Here is a 19,368-nt window from a genome sequence, read left to right as displayed (position 1 = left end):
TGCCACTGGCTCCTTCCCTCAGCCCCTTTAAACACTCTCTTGTGCACCCTCTCCTAAAAAAGTAGTCTGCTGACCCTTCTTGTCCAGCTAACTATCGCCCTATCTCTGTCACTCCTTTTTTGGGCAAACTCATGGAAAAAACTGGTCATCCCCCAACTGACCCTCCACACCGAAATGGCTGACTGCCGACATGACCACCAGTCGGCTTCAGGGCAGCCGGAGGCACAGAGGCTGCTCTCCTAAACCCCTGTGAAGACCTACTCTCTAATCTGGACTCTAACTCTCCCTCTGTTCTGATCCTCCTCGATATTTCTTCTGCCTATGACACAGTCAACCACTCCATCCTCATAAACTGTCTCCATGATACCCTAGGCATCATGGACAGGGCACTGGCGTGGCTTTCCTCCTTCCTTTCAGACACACCCCCCCAAGTGCAATTGGGTCCTTTTCTCTCCTCCGCCTCACTCTCTACTTGTGGCGTCGCTCAGGGCTCTAGCCTATTACAATGGCTCTTCAACACATACCTGGCCCTTTTGTCCTACCTGATCTCCACCTTCTGCCCCCACTTCCAGTGTTATGGAGACAACACCCATCTCTCTATCAAGCTGCCATTCTCTACCTCCTCCACTTCCTCCCTCATTCCTTACTGCCTGACTGCTATTCAGGCATGGTGCTCTGCCAATAATCTCAGCCTTAATGCCAGTAAGATGGAGATCCTTCTCATTGAGATGCCTGCTCCTTGTTTTCCCCCACTCTCTGGCCTGACTCCTTGGGTCCGCTCCCCTCACCCACATGTGAGGCAAAAAACCTTGGGACCATCTTTGACTCCTCTCTCTACTTCTCACCTCACATCACGGACCTTGGCAAGAAGTCCAACTTTCAGCTGCACCTTCTCATAGGCATTCTACCTTTCCTCACCTTCCCCCAGTAGCTCAACTTCTCCAAAGACCTGGTTCTCTCTAGGCTGGACTACTGCAACCGCCTCTTCCTCAATCTGCCTCTTTCCTCCCTTTGCCCTCTTCAACTAATCCAGAATAGGACTGCAAGACTTATCCTTGGCCTCAAGCCCTGGGACCGTATCTGTCCTGTCCTAAAATCTCTCCACTGACTCCCACTGTCCGCAAGGATTAAATTCAAGACCCTTTGCATCATCCACAAGGCTTTCCCTCTACATCCAGCTTTCCCTCCCTAAATACCTCCCGGCAAGAGTAATTTGGTCCTCTTGCTCCAAATCTCTGCAGGTCACATGTTTCTCCAAACAGAGAGTGGGAGGTTAGATCCCTCTCCTTGGCTGGCTCCTCCCTCTCGAACGGCCTCCCTCCTCCCCTCAGACTTGAGCCAGACCTTCTTAAATTCCAGGAACTTCTCAAGACTCTCCTTTTCTCCTCTTCTTTCCCTCTCCTCCTCCTGTGCTAACTCTCCCCCTGCTGCTGCAACTGGGGCCTGGTCCCTTCAGAGTCAGACAGGGGCCAGACCACCCCCTACCAATCGCCCCAGCATCCCTTCCCAGCACTTGCCCTCGGGCACCCTTTCCCAGATTAGCCCAACCTGGTCCTCCCTGTCCACCGCACTCATTCTTCCTTCCCCTCGTCCCCTGGACACTTGCCACATTGGCTCACCCAGCACTTGCCCGCCCCCACCCTTGGGGGCACCCCACTCCTGCACTTCTCCCTCTATCCCTCCCCCCTCCCCCCTGCACTTACCTCCTTGTTCATGCACTTGCACAGTAGGATTGTCACAAGGCCAATATAACCATTTGTTGTTGCTCTACTGTGTTATTCCCATGCCCCCACCCCACCACCATCTTGTCCTGTGGTGCCTGGAAACACTTGTGTGTAGGCACCATACAAATGTACAATAAATACAAAAATTACAAAAAATAGTGGCAAGACGAGATTTTGTTTTCCTCAGACCAGGTGGCGAATATGGCCTTTGAAATTGGTAATGAACTTCTTGCTTCACGGGGCGTTCCTTCAATCCCACCTTCACTTAAGCTATGCCGCAGCATTACATGAGTCTTCTGAAATAAAGTTTTTCAAAAGGTGTGTACAGATTGTAGGCAATAATGATTTGTATATCCACTTAGATTTGGTCGTGGGCTGCAGTGAGCAAGGATGTAATCGTTTTCAATCCCTCCACGAAGAAGCAGCCCTCCAGTTGCTGAATCAAACAAAAAAGAACGCCTTACTGGCCACCGCCTACAAACATTTCTAAATGAGCTTCTATCTGTGTGTAATAATGCCCGCAATGATGGTGAATTGCTGTCTTCTGAATTGATGCTTCTGTCGTGGGCCTTCTGCAGATCTACACAATTCAGCTATTTATCTCCCTAGCTCTCAGGTGCCAGTAGTGGCCAAAATGATAGAAGATGTCACAAGGGAAGTCCAGTGGGCCACATTACGGCCCCGGCAGTTGCCATGCCACTAAAAACGCTGGAGTCGTGTTTTTCCCGGTGCCTAGCTTTGGGGAATCACCAGGGCATTACAACCCTGGTGGTCTCGGTAATTCCCCAACGCTAGGCACCGGACAAAATGACTCCCCATTCCCATTCGAGTCCCATATCATAATGGTGCCGGTACTACCGTCAAAGTCTGCTGAGCGGATGCCTTTCCGCCCGCCAGGTCAGACCTGGCGGGAGCGATGGCACTCGTCCACAGAACTCGGAGTGTGCCGGTCCGGTACCAACGGTGCCGGGAGGCATACTCATAATGAGGCCCAGTGATTTCATTGAATCCTCATGCTTCAACTGAAAGGCCTTCCACGGGCGAGGGCTACGGTCTCAGTGCTAGTCTAGACAACAAACCAAAGAGCAGATGGCGACCGTGTCCTTGCCTTGCTCCGATTGGGCTGATCAGAAGAGTTCAACACCACTGAGGAGACCCGAAGAGGCTGGAATCAAAAGATCTGCCCTTGCCCCAATCCCGTCCCTTTTGTCTACTAGGACCTGATCTATCTTACCACCTGTGACGATTCTGTAAAATGACATTAGGGCAGATAAGATTTTGAATGGTTTTATTAGCACAATATTGACTCGGTGACCTGCAGCACTTAACCTTGTCTGGTCAGGAACCATAGTTCTTTCAAACTCAGTGTCCTAACAAGCAAGAGTTCTTCGCTCAGTTTCTTGGTCCAAGGTATCAGGAATGTGGATTTCATTTCTCAGCATTCGGCGCTTTTCTTTTTAGTCTCCACAACAGAGGAATAAGGGGACTTAGACTTAAATTACCTGAACGCACTATCGGCCTCATTTTTGATCCAGGGCTAAATGGCCCGGAAAATAAAGAACCGGTGGAGACAAGCGCAAAGACTGTTCAGTACATTTGGGGCCATTTTGATTGGGGTAACATTCCTCGGACCATGAAGCAGGAGGGGAGAAACTCTGGGGTAGAGGGACGAGGCTATCTGGTGGATCCCCGAGCCTTCTCCTTCCACTCTGACCTTTGGGCTGGTATGGAAACACGCTCACTAGAAGTGGGCAATGTACCCTTGGCGCCTGCTGGGGAGGGCTTCGTCTCTCCACAACATGTACTCAAGCTCAAATTGGACAGCATTGGGCTTTAGTCGTGCAGGACACACAAAAGGGAGACTCTTGCATGCTGGCAGGCCCGTAGAAAAGGGGCACCCGTGTTGGCTGGGTGATCGTTGGCTGCTGATGATAGAATGGCAGCGCTGACATTCGATTCTAAGAAATTCAGTAGCGCATCAAAGCACAGGAGTAATGTCTGTTCAACTCATTTGATGAATGAAGTGGCCTACTACTTAGAATAATCATTGGGGCTCCGCTGTTCCCCAAGCTGGCCTGTTTATTAAACCGATCTTGTCCAGAGGACTCTCAAACGCCATGTTCTTGTGTTTGGACCCAGTGCTGGGGTAGACGTGCCCGTCACCCACTTATGAGTCTTGGCATTTATGAGGTGTCTGTCTTACTGCCTCTTCTGTTGTTTTTGTTTTGTTTTACAGGTGTACAGAATAATATCCCGCTGGCCAAAGGAAGCCCGGTGCACACTGGGACCATTGTGGGAATTGTCCTCGCTGTCCTGCTAATTGCCGCCATAATCCTCACCGGGATATACATTAATAGCCACCCTACGTCTAACGCGGCCCTCTTTATCAAGGTGAGAAGGCAAAGAACTGCACACCTGCTCTGGCTCTGCTTTAGACTTGCTCATCTGAGCCCTTTAATACAATGCTTGTGTCACAGGGTTCTGCATGCAAACTGCAGGTTTGTGAGACCCATATCATGACTAACTCCTGGGGCCTCATTACGGGTCCGGCGGTAACCGTGCCGGTACTAACGGCGGGTTGTTGCCGGACCTGTAATTGTTACCAGCACGTAGCTTCCCTTTACCACTGTGACATTACAAGTCCCAGCGGTCCGGGATCTAGGTGCAGTAAAATGTTGTTCCCCATTCCCAAAGGACTGCACAGGAATGGGGAATATGGAAGCACCGGCGCCGTTAACAACGGTGCCGGTGCTTCCGTGATAGTCTGCTTACCATGGCTGCTGTGCCTGGCAGGGTCAGACCTGACGGGCATGGCAGCTCGGGCAGCTTACAGGCACTGTTGTTTCCGTACTGGCATAGCTGTAATCAGGCCCCTGGTCTCATGTCTTACGGTCTTCCCCATGATCGGTGCTTAGAAGGAAAACATGAACGCAGACAGTCTCAGAGTCTAAAAAGCACTCAGTCCCTTTCTCTAACTTGGCATTATAGTCATTGGCTTTAAAATGATTGGCTTTCTTCACCGCAGAAGATCGGATGAGACAGCAACCTCGAAGATAAGCTCCATCTGAGCTCGGTGCATGTATAAACGCACCACTTCGGTGGACATCTGCCCCAGGCACGGCTATCCATCCATGCACTTTAGAGTGCAACTACGACTATGACACATTTCAGTCAAGCTGGTTACATAACCGCTTCGCTCTGAAACACCCGACCTGCCTCAACACCTCTGCAATTAGAATACAGTGACAAACTATAACAAATGTCGGTCTAGCTGTGTACATATTGACTCTTCTGCACTGGCGCTCTGTCGTGACCTCCCTCGGCACCCGCCCACGTGCCTGATCTCTTGGGTTGCTTTACTGGAGCCTAGCCAGCCCACCTAATTCCTAATCTTGACCAAATGCACACACGCATCGTAAGCCTTCTCTGAGAACTTTCCCATACCTGGACTTTGGTCATGAGCGTAATTTTAGTGGGGGGACAGGGTTATTTGACCCCCCCAACTTTCATGACACACCATTTTGTCCCCATTCATTTGACTGGGGACACCTTTTCTTCAGATGTCATGTCTCCCCCAACTTTTTCAGCAAAGTTACACCACTGACTTTGGTCCCAGAGGGCGTTCCTACTACAAAGCGCTTTGAGGACACAAAAATGGGAAAAAGTGCTATATAAATTATTAGAACAATACAATACGTTCAACATAAATGTAAACAACCCCTGAATAGGGAGAAGCACAAGAACGAATGCAATACCCTAATAAATTGGGTAGTGACCAATCAAGACCGTCTTGCCCACACATTTGGGGTAGTACCCTCAACCTCGTATTCATCCAGAGCACTACCATGCACGACCTTACCCAGCAATACTGTGCCACGTATTTGTCTGCATTCTTGCATCTGGCTATAAAAACAACTTACGATCACCCTGCCTTTCTTTACTAGAGCCTGACTGTACCCTAAAACTCCTGCCAGTCTCCTCTAGATTAGTCACCTCTTTCTACATCAAAATCCAGGAGACCCTTCATCCTAGCAGCGTCTGAGAGCTTCTGCCGATCCGCAATCCCAGACTAACAGCCACGAAGACGCAGACACTGAACAGCAAAGGCTTCACACCCCCAACCAGTGACAAGAGGCTAAGGGGCTTGCGAAACTGGCTCCAGCCAGAAAATTAAACGGCTGAGGTGGCATGCAACAAGCAGCCGACAGAGGAAAAAAGAATACTACACAAGACGAGACGCATCTCCTCTGCCTAAAGTACCGCGTGAGGGCGTGAGGCCTCGCCCAGACCCTAAGAGCTTCACCGAGACATCTCACCTCATGCAAGCTTTTTCCAATGTCCTGCCAGCTTTAGTGGACTCAGAAAATCCTGAGTATCCGAAATCATGTAACCAAGCCCTGACAAAGTCAATAGGTTTGGCTACACGTATGCCAGGTGTTTACTCACATGACCATCATATGCGCAGGAGCAGTGCCATATGTACCTATACATGCTCTTATAGCCAGGTAAAGACTCGTGTGACCGTGGGTACTGGCATAATATGCCCATGTGCAGATTTATAAGGCAAATGCACCCTCATATACCCAGATGCAACCTCATATGCCCATTAGCCAACCCACTCTCTAATGCTGCCCAATATGCACAAAGCAGCCTATATGTCATTGTTCTGCCATCCTATGGCAGGTGCAACACCACATGCCCAGGTACAGCAGCACATGCCCAGGTAACAATATCATTTGACAGATGTGGGCATGGGAACTCATATACTGTCAAAAAACCCCACCACCACAGCTGACACAACAAACGAGTCAACCATTCCCAGTTTGAATAGATGACAGGTTTCTGTGCCTGTAATCACCGCTGTGGCCCGTTGCTGAGGCTTGTCCACGGAGATATCGCGCATTGTGCCTACGCCTACGTAGCCACGCCGTGGTGCATGGTGGGAAGACGAGATGGTGGGGTGAGAGTGAGTGGGACAGAAGGGGCAGAAAGCGCACAGTAGGGGGTAGATAAAGAGAGGCAGTGAGGTATAGCGCCTGGATGCCTTTGGGCCTTAGCTCGTGCTTTACCAGTATCCTACCATTCCTTAATTGCTGCCACGTTAGTGTTGCCGACCACACTGGGCAGCAGGTCCCATCAAGCCAGGACTACCAGAAAGATGCGCCTGCCCAAATAGATGCGGGGGCTAGAGCAGCTCACCTTCAGCTTCATCTTATCCGGAGATCCCTGCCCCATACACCGCGCCCACACATGGTGAATGCCGGCCTAGCAGCACTCCTGACGACCCACTCTGCTCCCACACAGCACCACAGAAAGACCGAAATCAACCTTAACCTGCAACATAACACAAAGACACTGAAAACTATCCAGTCTAGAGAGGCCTTCCCAGTGTAACCACGCCTTCCCCCATGCCAGCAGCCAAAACAAAAACCCGACCCGAATCCATGCGTGCTGCTGCACACACACTGGCAGGCATTCACACTGTAACACAGCAAGTACAGCACAGCAATTACAGCACAGCAAGTGCAGCACAGCAAGTGCATCACACGACGTACAGCACAGCAAGTGCAGCATGGCAAGTGCACCACACGAAGTACAGCACAACAAGTACATCACAGCAGGTACATCACAGCAGGTGCAGCACAGCAAGTGCAGCACAGCAGGTACATCACAGCAAGAGTAGCACATAAATCACAGCACAGCAAGTACATCACAGCAAGTACAGTACATCAATTACATCACAGCAAGTACATCACAGCAATTACAGCACAGCAGGTACAGGATAGCAAGTACATCACAGCAAGTGCAGCACAGCAAGTACTTCACAGCAAGTACAGCACAGCAAGTACAGGATAGCAAGTACAGGATAGCAAGTACATCACAGCAAGTGCAGCACAGCAAGTACAGCACAGCAAGTACATCACAACAAGAGTAGCACAGCAAGCACAGCACAGCAAGTACATCACAGCAGGTATAGCATAGTAAGTACAGCACAGAAAGTATAGCATAGCAAGTACAGCATGGCAAGTGCAGCACAGAAAGTACAACAAAGCAAGTATAGCACAGCAATTGCACCGCAGCAAGTACATCACAGCAAGTGCAGCACGTCAATCACAGCAAGTACATCACAGCAAGTACAGCACAGCAAGTACATCACAGCAAGTACATCACAGCAGGTACAGCATATCAAGTACATCACAGCAAGTGAAGCACAGCAAATACAGCACAGCAAGTACATCACAAGTGCAGCACAGCAAGTGCAGCAAAGAAAACACAGCAAGTACAGCACAGCAAGTGCAGCACAGCAAGTGCAGCACAGCATGTACATCACAGCAAGTACATCACAGCAAGTGCAACACAGCAAGTGCAACACAGCAAGTGCATCACAGCAAGTACATCACAGCATGTACATCACAGCATGTACATCACAGCAAGTACAGCACAGCAAGTGCAGCACAGCATGTACATCACAGCATGTACATCACAGCAAGTACAGCACAGCAAGTACATCTACCATTAAAGCACTCTCTATGTTGCAGTTAGCATCTCTAACGCTATGCCATCCCCCTGCTGTATGTTGACTGGTATTCTGAGGCTGAATACTTCGCTGCAGCCCCCTGGTACTGCTCCCACTCCCCCAGGAGAGTGGCAGGCCTGGGGAAGCAAGTGCAGGGTCTTCTGTAGACAGTAGGCCCGTGGTAATCACACTTTTTTATGCTGATCTCCCTTGAGTAAACATGCTGTTGCTGAGCACCCCCTTCAGTAAAAAATATTGTTTCTGGCATCCCCACCCCCCATATCAGTGGATATTTTCGATTAAAGGCAATCCCCATATTCTTCTTTGGAAGGCCTCCCCCCAACATCCATCAGACCCCTCCAAGGGAGGCCAGCCCCACAGTTTGACAGCTACTGTGTAGGCTTACCTGGGGAAATAGGGGCATCTCGCCAAGTGAGGTGCTGACTTGCCATCTTATTGGAGCATCACGACAAAGAGTCTGTTTCATGGCTTGAGGCGGCCTCGGCCCAGTGCTGTTTCTAGCGAGACAGCGTTAGTCAAGCTCTGCCGCAGCCACCTGTGATGGGTAACGAATTCAAGCGAGTCCCTGTGTCTGCCAAGTTAAGAGTAATCATTTGATATGTGTTGGTCGCGCTCCACATTGGTACGAAATGAGGCGCGGCCTTTGGTGCGCTCTGCAGGCTGTCGCTTGGCGTGGGTATCAAGTGGGACTCGGCGTCAGCCACGGCCTCTCTGGCCACAGGGGTGTTGCTAGGTCTGGAAAAGATCTGGGGCTACACTAATTTTGGCACTGTCGGGACTGGCGGTTAGCTAGCCTTTTTGGTTGCTACAACCAAAAGACCCGGGGCTATTGCCCATCAACCCGCCTTAGCAACGCCTCTGGGCCACTCCCCTCCTGTTGAGGGTTCCTAGTGCACACTCAGGTTATGGTTGCCACAACCCTCTGCCTTTACTTCCAGGTAGCAGAGGACTCACTCTGGCAGCTTAGACCCAGGGTTCCATTTTATAAGCACTCTACAGCCAGCCTGCAGTGACGCTTCACAGGGTAGACGGGGATTGCGACTGTACTGTACGTGTTGTGGAGTTTCACCGTTCACTGGGGTTCCACTTTGTGTCAGTTGGAATGTGGCTTTGTATGTGACCTCTGTTAGGTTTAGAAGTGGTTTCTATGTTCTTGTTTGGTTATGCTTTATTTGACGATGTATTATGTCCTTGCATTATGATGTTATTACATTCCTAACTGCATGTGTTGTTTATGCCTGACTAAGGTTCCAGAACTCACTTGGGTTCTGAGGTCAGTTGGAGCTGGCTTTACCTTACGAGCAGTGCCTGCTGCTTATGTTAACCATACTTAATAAAAGAGTCTTTGCTCCATATTTTGCCTCCGCTTCATTTCACCAACCTCCTTCTCTTTTTGTGTTCCCATGGTCCTAGCGCCGGCCATACCACTGGCCTGCCATGAAGTTCCGCAATCAGAGCTCGTACACAGAGGTGGAGCCGACTGGCCACGAAAAGGATGTCTTTGTGGAGTCTGAACATTGTTGAGAGGGGTCTCTGGGGCCCCATGGATCGATTTCAGTTTAGGGGACACAGGAACCTTCCACCAGGATCAACAGAAGAGTGAAGGAAAGGGAGCTGGACTCTTCCAATGAAAAGTGTGTGACATGTGAATCTTCAGGGCTTGGCTAGTGGCTACTGGGGGCATTTAGACACAGGTCGTTATTCTGCAAGCGCCTCTTTTAGTCTGGAACGCAGAGAAGACGGCAAAGACAATTACCTGTACCCATTCCCCAGAATCAAAGCCCTTCTGGCAGAGAGCTGGTCAAGACCACTCCCTGTCCCACCGAAGCAGCAGAAGCACCCAGTTACTCTGGCGAAGCACTTGCGTGGGCCCTAATGCTCCGGCGTCACGTGCGCGCCATATTTCATGCACCCGCCAGCAGGCCTGGCGGCGGCGCCAAAGTCAGGCTCTCCTCCAATAGGGCCTGCTGACCCCGGGCGCGCCTAACGGGCCATTCATTATGACGTTGGAGACATGCAGGGTCTGATAACTCGCGCTGGCTGCTCAGCGTTTTCTACAGAAGCGGAGGATGGGGGAAGGCGGGGAACACGGGGAGGGCAAGAAGCGCTATGGTTTTCCTCAGACTTGCCTTACTGTGCACTTTTGGAAAGATGTGTTCCAACCCTCCAAGTCTCTCTCTGTACCATGGGCCCACAGGCTTATAAACAGCAACAGTCAAAGGAAGGGGACCGAAAGCTTTGTGTCAAGTTGGCCACAAACCCAGGGATTTGGGAGGCTTGTTGGCAAAGGAGCCACAATCATTGAGCAATACTTTACGAACAGCTACTGCTCTGCACATAAATCAATGCAGATAAAACACTTATGCGCTACGGAATCCAGTATTTTTAATTCACTGGGCCATTTTTTCTAGTTCCTCTCAAAACCGTTACAGCTAAACTGTAGCTTTTTCCACAAGTAAACATTTCTGATGAGCAGGGCTTGAAATCGGAACACAGACATGAAGGTAGTCGCTCTCCCAGAGTACCTGCTTCCTGTTCATAAGTGCTAGTCCGCCTCCATTAAACTATTGGCTTCCTGCTGAGAAGTGCCGGCACTATGGACCTTATTCAAAGTTTGCCGGTATTCTGGCAGTAAATCTGCCAGGAAAACCAGCAAATGGAATTTCTGTTACCGGCACTTGGTCTGCCGGAATAACCGCCAGATTCCAAGTGCCGGCAGGGGCGGTAAATCCCCATTCCATGGGAGGATGTTGCCGCTATTACTGCCCGTGCCGGTAATACAGGCAGTTTTTGGCAGGTTGAGGTCAGATTTACCCCTAACGCCAAAGTTGTAGTTGGCTGGTCCGGTAAAAGTGCTGGTAAACATTATTCCCGGGACTTTTACCGTGTACCGGCCAACTTGGAGTGAGGCCCTATGTCTTTCAAATAAAAGAAGTGCAAATACTCAGGACGCAAGTGCATGCCCATTAAAAGCACTGCTGATTAGTCTTCTCCATTTCTACAGGTTAGCCTAAAAATCCCAAAAAATAAAAATTAGATTTTGGCCCCTCACGAACCCCAGTTCGCCTTTCTAATAAGATTGATCCTGTTCATGGCCCATGCCCCATAGATCACAGGTGTGAATTTAAGCCAGTGCCGTCTTTTCCAACTGGTCTCAGGCCAAATGTCATATTGGGCCAATTTGATAGCCCTCTGTCCTGAGGTGACCAATAACATTTGACAATCTTCATCATGTTTTCTGAGCCCCTGATATTGGGCCATCCCCATCTGTGCCCTTTGCCCCCCCCCCCAGGTCTTCTGTTTGATATTAGACCAGCCTCATCCTTGCGCTTTGCCCCCCGGGTGTCCGCTGTCGTCGCACTGGCAACAATAAACCAACTGACCACCAGAGAAGGGTCTGAGACCCAAATATAAGTGAACTGAGTATCCAAGGAAAGCATCCTTGTGGCAGTGGCAGGGAAAATCCACTGAAACCCTGAGAAGGATTTAGGACTTTGCTAATACCGTGAGAGGGCGGCAAAATAAAGTTATGTGAAAGTTATGGTAAATAACCTTCTGTTTGATATTAGACCAGCCCCATCCTTGCCCTCTGACATACTGTTCATCTGTTTGATATGTCACCATCACAAAGATATCCTCTGACCACCGAGTCACCTGCTTCTTATTGGACAAGCCCCACCCCTAAACTCTGACCTACAGATCAGTCGCTTGATTTCGAACCAGCAACATCCCTGCGCCAAGATGATTTTGATATTGCACTACCCCCACCATGTCAAATGATCAATAGTTCACCTGTGCAAAATGACAACAGCCTCACCCCTGCCCCCCAATCTAAGGTCACTGCCTTCCAAGCCAACCCTGTCACGCATGGTGTTTGAGCAGCCCATCCCCTGCACTGGCACCGGGCCACATCAGACTTTGGACCCGCCACCCCTCCCCCACCCAGGCACATCCCTACCCTATCACCTCTATCAGTGCATGCTTGAAAGTGGACAAACCAACCTATTCCCTTCCCCTGGGTAACTTGGGATATTGGACCAGCCCCACCTATGCCACCCGACATACTGCACCCATCCCATTGATACTCTTTAACCTCAGGTCTTTATGAGACCAGGTTAGTCCTTTGGTCCAAGCTATTACTGCCATCATTAACTAGTCCACTAAGGATCCAGTCAGGGGTGCAAAGACTGTAGTTTATGATTCCATAATCCATTAACTCTCTCAAAGCCATCCACAGGTCAAATGAGCTCGCAAGACCTGGCACCTAATGAAAACATCAACTTTTCTGACCTTATTTGGAGGTCTTTTAATCAGTCACTCACCATCCATTGATACAAGTCTGCACACCATGGAGCTGCCTCTTTCACCAGTATATCTGGAGCCCTTTTCAACAATCCATTAAAACCCAGAGAACATAGGTACAGTCTTGGAGGGATTCAAAATGACGATTCCACCTGGCCTTTCGACTCGGGGGTTTGGCCCCTGGTCCTGCTGCTTCACGTGCAGTGCCTTTAGACAGCTGTACAGTGAGCACAGATGTTATTCCCTGCCATTTTAGCGCTAGCATGGTGCACTGACCACTGAACTGGAGCAAATACGCTGCAAGTTCTGCTAACTCCCCCACGCCCGCACTATGCTGTCAGAACCCTGCCATGTTTCAGGTGCCCACCTTCACCAGGACCTAGAGAAATGGGATAATAATCTACACCCTTTGGGCCCACAAATTCCAACTCCCTTCCCTTTGTACACTAATCACCTCCGATCTAGTCATGAACCCAATACACAACTTATCAAGCAAGCACCCTCCTCGACCATGAGCTCTGCTCAAGTGCATTACTGGCTCGGGTTCACTTACAAGTGCTCAGGCCACATGACAGGGATACAATCCTCCTGCGCTTCTGGCAGCGCACTGCTCTGCTCCAAAGCAATGGCATCACTGCATGTTTCCAGCCACCAGTTTACTCACCATAGTAATGGCACCATAGTCCATTTTCCGGTACTCTCTCCTATTGTGATGGTTTCCTAGCGCTGGTGTCATGACCTGTCCCCAAAAAGGAGGCCATCGTGAGCTTTCGCAGGACTGGCATCACCCCCTCTGTGTCACACTGATTACACCATTCCCTGTTTCCTAGCACTAGTGTCATGAGCTGTCCCCAGAAAGGAGGACAGTGTGAGCTTTCGCAGGACTGGCATCACCCCCTCTGTGTCACAGTGATGACACCATTCCCTGTTTCCTAGCACTGGTGTCATGAGCTGTCCCCAAAAAGGAGAACAGTGTGAGCTCTTGCAGGACTAGTATCAGCCCCTCCGTGTCACAGTGATGACACAATTCCCTGGTTCCTAGCACTGGTTTCCTTACATCATTCCCTTGGTGGGGGTCCGGTTTCCCATCCCCAACAATAATGTAGTGGCATGTGTCGCACAGTGATGAAGTGATGAAATCATTCTCTGTTTCTCAGCAATGATGCCATGACCTCCGTCCAACGACAATGACATCACTGTTGTTTCCACAGCATTGTTTTCACGTTATCCCACACCTCGTGATGTCATCAGTGAAGCAACCAGTTGACATGTTGGAGGATGTAGGGTTGAGTGCATTTTGTGTTCTGGTTTAATAATTATCTTTCAGGAGCAAACACAATTCCCGGCCAGCAGCATTTGGGGGTGGGGGCATATTCTGGGGAGATGGTACTGAAGCTCTGATGGTCTGGCAATAATTAGTTGCACATGTAAATAACTTGGGATTTCTATTTAATAAATAAAGATATGTAATGAGCATTTTGACAACATTGTGCAAAGTGTGTATTTTTTAAAGAATCTTTCTCAGTGGCACATGTCTTTGGAAGAGGCTTGGGGTGGGCTGTGCTGGTAAATCACATTGCTAAAGGCCAGTGGCCAATGACTCGAGGATAACAAAAGTTCAAGGGTCACAAAAGGGAAACAGACATATGCACCGGCTGCTTTTCCAACAGACCGGATCTTACAAGGTACATGCATGAGAAAATAATCCCTTGAGTAACCCTGAACACAAATATTATAGTGCTGCGAGCAGGGTCTACTCAAGCTGGCTTGCTGCACTAGACTCTAATGTTCTTTTTACTTACGGGCCGTGATGGCACAGGACAAAACTGTTCCTCTCTTATTAAAACAGCAGTGCCTGAGAGAGACGGGGAATGATACCACTTACCCCCCGAAACCTAAGGGCCCAGATACCTACCCATGGGTCCCCCTGGCATAGCCAATCCTTGGTTCCCCAGTAAAGAGAACACTTTTGTGGAGAGCACCCTACACGCCAAGAGCGATGGTCCTGACACCACCGAAATCCAGGCATGTAGCCATATTGTGAAGAGTGGATGTAAAGCCTATAACCTACTAACCAAAAAAGCTCAAACTTTCTGCATACGTAGACCACTCAAAAATCTCACACAACTACTTCTCGCACCGCAAGCCGCATGCACTTCACCACACTGCAACAACACATAAACCACCCCCACAGCACACAAGGCCGACTTAGATCCGATACTTGCACCAACGCTCATCGCACAGTGAATACTGAGATGAAGCTGCCAACAGAACACCACTCCTCTCACTATCCCACTCCCTCTACAACCCATTAACCTACCCGCCTTTTTTTTTCCTTTGCAGACCCGCCAGAGCGCCTGGGGACCAACTCCGTTGGTGACGGTGCGCCGTACAAATACCTTTAAGATTTAACATTAGCAGTTAACATTGCTTTGGGGACGGATGTTGGGTAGCCCAGTTCTTTAAGTGGGATGAGAAATCGAGGGTGGGACGGGGGCTCTTAAAAGGGATGGGGCGTGCCCTAAATAGTGGTCGGTGTGTATGTATTCCCACAAGAGACAGATATGCAGCAAGTTACAGAAACCAACTAGTCATTTTCAATGACACAGCATTGTTTACTTTCTAACAGCCCATTGTAACTTATTTTTGTGTGTTTTGTTAAGAAGAGTTGGATTCCCGGCAGGCTTGGGTCAGAGCAAACAAGGAAGCAGCCCAGCCCCTGTAATCCATGGCTGCATGTGGCAGCCCTTGGGTCAGATGGGGCAAAAACACGCACAAATGTGAATTGTAATATGCGACCAAAGCACGGTTCACATTTCTGCCATACGATGGCGGTGGACGACTTCCTTTAATGTTAACTCGGTAGTGGGGATCCGAGGGGGGCCCGTCAGAGCCCCGCCTCAAATGTAATTTTTTGATACTGCAGGGCTCTGCACTGGCTAGTCCTGGCCCACTTAAACTCTGGGGTATCCCGGACTCATGCTACCTGAGCATTTAGGAGAGTTGGTACTACTGGCACTCAATTCTTCTCCCTCCTACACAGGTTATAAGGGGAGACCTGGTAGCCCATTTATATGGTGAAGCTTTGGGTTGCAATCAAATCAACAATGGATTGTAAGTGAACATTGAGAAAGCCCCTTCCCTTCAACCCGCCAAGATAGGAGGGAGCCCTCTGAGAAACTTCAACCTCGCCCTCTGAGAAACTTCAACCTCCCCCATTGAGAATGCATACAAATAAATAACTGCAGCTTCAACAACACGTTCTCTCTCCTCATTTTGACAGATGCCTGCCTACAAGTCTTTATGAATCGGAAATATGGCTCGTCAACATGACCTGGAGCCCGATGGGGTAGCGAGGAGTCATAGGGTCTGGTTTCCCTTTCCAGGTCAAGTGATGGAAATGTAGAATGCCTAGAGAAGGGATACCAGAAACACTAAAAACGGGGAATGGGGGGGGGGCACTTTGTTGCCACCTTGGATTATAAGTACACTGGCCACCCTCCAACCCCCACAGCCCACCAAACAAACCTTTACTTTTGAAGAATCAGCTTGATCGTGGCTGGCAACCTGGACAGATTCAAAGCAAGGGCGGTTGTCTGACCTGACGCAAGCCGAACCTTCGCTGATGAGTTCTGCCAGGAAGGAGTGGCCTGCGCAACAATGTACTCCCAGCTGGGAAATTTTGGAAGTGATCCCTCAGAAACCAGCCAGGATACTCTTGGACCTTCATGCTCTGGCCAACCATGGGATCACTAGTTTGGTTGTAGAGGTGCACTCATTTAAATGGTGGAGTAGCTAAATATTTAATCCTTATGAAAAGTAGAAGGTTTTTCTAAAGTGCACCTTGTTGGGTCTGTGCTACCAGACCAGTAATTTTAGAACAGAAAAAAATGGTATCTGTAAGGAATCGGGACACAAAACAAGGGCACAGCAACAACAACTCAAAAAGTTGTAACGTAATTCAAGAAAATGTCCACAATTAGTTCAATTTCAGGTATTTTTCAAAGAAAATGTATTCGCAAATTAAAAGTGTATATGATACAATCTCAATTTAAAGGTGTTATAGATATCCAAAATGTGCATTTACCACGATTTTAAACAAACAAATAACTTAAGATAATGGGCCTCAATGCAAATCAGGCGGTCCGGAAATAACGGTGGAGGTAAACCCGCCTCCACCGTTGTTTCCGGACCGCCTGAACCAGACTCTTGCAGGCGGGAGTTGATGTTCCCGCCAGGTTTGACCTGGTGGGTTTAACACCGCCCACCTGCAGGCGGACAAGGAAACACCGGCAGCATTACGAGATGCTGCCGGTGTTTCCATGATCCCCATTCCCATTGAGTCCAATAGGACTCAATGGGAATGGGGATTAACACCATTCCGCCTACGTGATTCCCAGAAAACCAGGGTTGTAATGCCCCAGTAATTCCGGGAATCACAGAGGCGGAATGGTAATACGAGTCGGCGGTAACCAGGCGGTTTTACCGCCTCGGTTACCGCCGGACTCATAATGAGGCCCAATGTCTTATCGACCCGATAAGATCTCTTATTTCGTCTGTTCACAAGTAGTTTTCTTTTCAACATAATACAAAGCAGAGGCGTAGGCAGGGTAGGGCCTGAGGTGCAAGGCCCACCCAAAATCTGTAAATGCCCACTCAGCAGCACTGTGTGGGCATCTACAGATATTTTTGTCAGTGCAGTGGGCCCAACTACATTAGCATCAGGCCCCATTTGCTAGACAATCCTGGCTACGCCTCTGATACAAAGCATAAAGTACAACAATGATTCCCATTGCAATTTCACAAGCAAGTTCACAATATTTGCTGTTAAAAAGTATCCTGATACTTAGATAAGAATTTGTTTCCTAAACAGGTCTTAAGTTTAACTTCCTGTCTTCTACTATGCGTTTCGGCGTCTGCCCATATTCACGTATTGATCAGGATATTCTTTCTGTAACATTAAGTAGGAATAGTAAGTGCAATTAGTTCCGTAGGTCTAATGTTCAATTTTTCTTCAAATAAAACATTAAAGATTTAATAATTGGGATATTCTGAACTAACCTGGATTCAAACTCATATATGGACCAGTTGTTTCTTAGAAGTCAACTCGAGTAATGGTTCTAAAAGTAAGAATAAATATGCCTCTTAGATTCAAAGATCAGTTTGTAATCGATTTGTCTCATTAGAACCAAAATTGTACCTCCCAACGTTCCGGCGTGCTGCGGGACCAATTGCTTATAAGGCGCTTGGTCCCGCTTGCATGCCAAAACTTAACGGGACGGCCAAATGACTCTCTTAAGTAACATTGTTGACCCACCCCCTCAGTGGATGTGTTTTGTGTCTCCCGATGAATACTGGCTTAATACGGATTGTTGATGACATTCATCCGGTGGGATTCTGATAATTAAAATATATAAACAGACTAAAATCAACACTCAGTCTGGGAATTAATTCCAATTCATTTCAAGACCAGAGTTTATTTACTGCGTACCTCTCGTGAATCCTTTCACTGCCCAAAGTTCCTGTCAGGTTGGGAGATTATTGTACATGACTCCACTTATTGCCCATAGTTAGCACATGAGCAGCTATACAGGAGTTGATATGTAATACAGTCCGTAACGCTTCCTGCAGAGAATATACAATGTCACGTGTCACAAATGCGTGAACCCATTATTGATTTACACTATTGTTATCCTTACAGGTGCCCCTTACCTCAAGCTGTCTCTGTATGTGTTGGGATTCTTTTCTCTAACTCGCTGGGATTTCGTTATTTCGTTTTGTTTAATATCGTGGCAAATGCACATTTTGGATATCTATAAAACCTTTAAATTGAGATTGTATCATGTACACTTTTAATTTGCAAATACATTTTCTTTGAAAAATACCTGAAATTGAATTAAGTGTGGAAATTTTCTTGAATTACATTACAACTTTTCAACCATAGGATCACACCTGAAGCTGGTGGTTGCTTACCCCATTAAACTAATCAGAGAACTCCCTATGGTATTCATAGCTGCCTAAGCTACCGATCGGATCATCCTGGAATCCAACTGAAAGCCAGAGGGATTATTCCCAGCCCGGTCTGAGGAGGGATCCTTATTCAATACAGACCTTCCTGAAATGAAGAGCAGTGCCATTAGTAATTGACCCACGCCAAGCACCACTTTGATTTCTTACCAAACCCCAAAATATCAAGAAAATCAAAATAATCTTAACCTTAGTGAACCCTCCCCTAGGATACCCCATGTAGCTAATGGCCTGCATGGTAGTATGTCCCATCCTCATTAAGCCAGAGCTGTTTTTCTACAGCTTTAGCAAGTTTATCAGGGACTCCGGCAAAGACCAGACGTCTAACCCCTCACCCCCGCTTGGCATGGAGGAAGAATCGCGCAAAAATCCTAACTACGGCAAAGAATTGGCTAGTCAGGAGTAAGAGGACTCAGAGACCTTATAATCCATAGACGAGAATGAGCTGGAGGAACGGGGCGGGTGTGACGTCAAGACCAGTAGACAAGGGAGGGGCCTGGAACACACACCTATGAATCTGCCCCAACTAAGGAAGGCAACTGCCTGCCTTCTTCTCAGGGAAAGATTTAGGGGGGGAGGCAGTAGAAGGGGAGAAGGCATGTCTTCTGGCAAGCGTCCCCTTCCCTGGATCATTGAGATAGGATAGACCATTGAAGAAGGCTTGGGGAAAACTTGGGCGCAGAAGATCTACAGCAGGGAGAGGTATGGCCTGAAAAAAGGGGTGTCCACCACTTCTCTTCACCTCAGGCACCCTCGGTCCGTGATACGCAGTCAAGG

At 48.6% G+C, this 19,368-nt stretch overlaps 1 protein-coding gene across 1 annotated transcript in view; it reads left to right on the top strand.

Annotated features, from left to right (window-relative positions):
• PLXDC1 (plexin domain containing 1) overlaps positions 1–14,049 on the top strand; it is a 264,724-nt gene extending 250,675 nt beyond the window's left edge. Inside the window, exons 13-14 of the mRNA XM_069634701.1 lie at positions 3,961–4,115; positions 9,676–14,049. Of these exons, the coding sequence (XP_069490802.1) occupies positions 3,961–4,115; positions 9,676–9,786 (266 nt within the window). The 3' untranslated portion in view covers positions 9,787–14,049. The remainder of the gene's footprint in view (positions 1–3,960; positions 4,116–9,675) is intronic.
• The last annotated feature ends 5,319 nt before the right edge of the window (positions 14,050–19,368 follow it).

This window comes from Ambystoma mexicanum, chromosome 13 (genome assembly GCF_040938575.1).
Source record: "Ambystoma mexicanum isolate Mex_15411 chromosome 13, UKY_AmexF1_1, whole genome shotgun sequence".
In the NCBI taxonomy this organism is placed as follows: Eukaryota; Metazoa; Chordata; class Amphibia; order Caudata; family Ambystomatidae; genus Ambystoma; species Ambystoma mexicanum.
The sequence above is the reverse complement of the archived record's forward strand: the minus strand, read 5'-3'. Positions and strand labels throughout refer to the sequence as shown.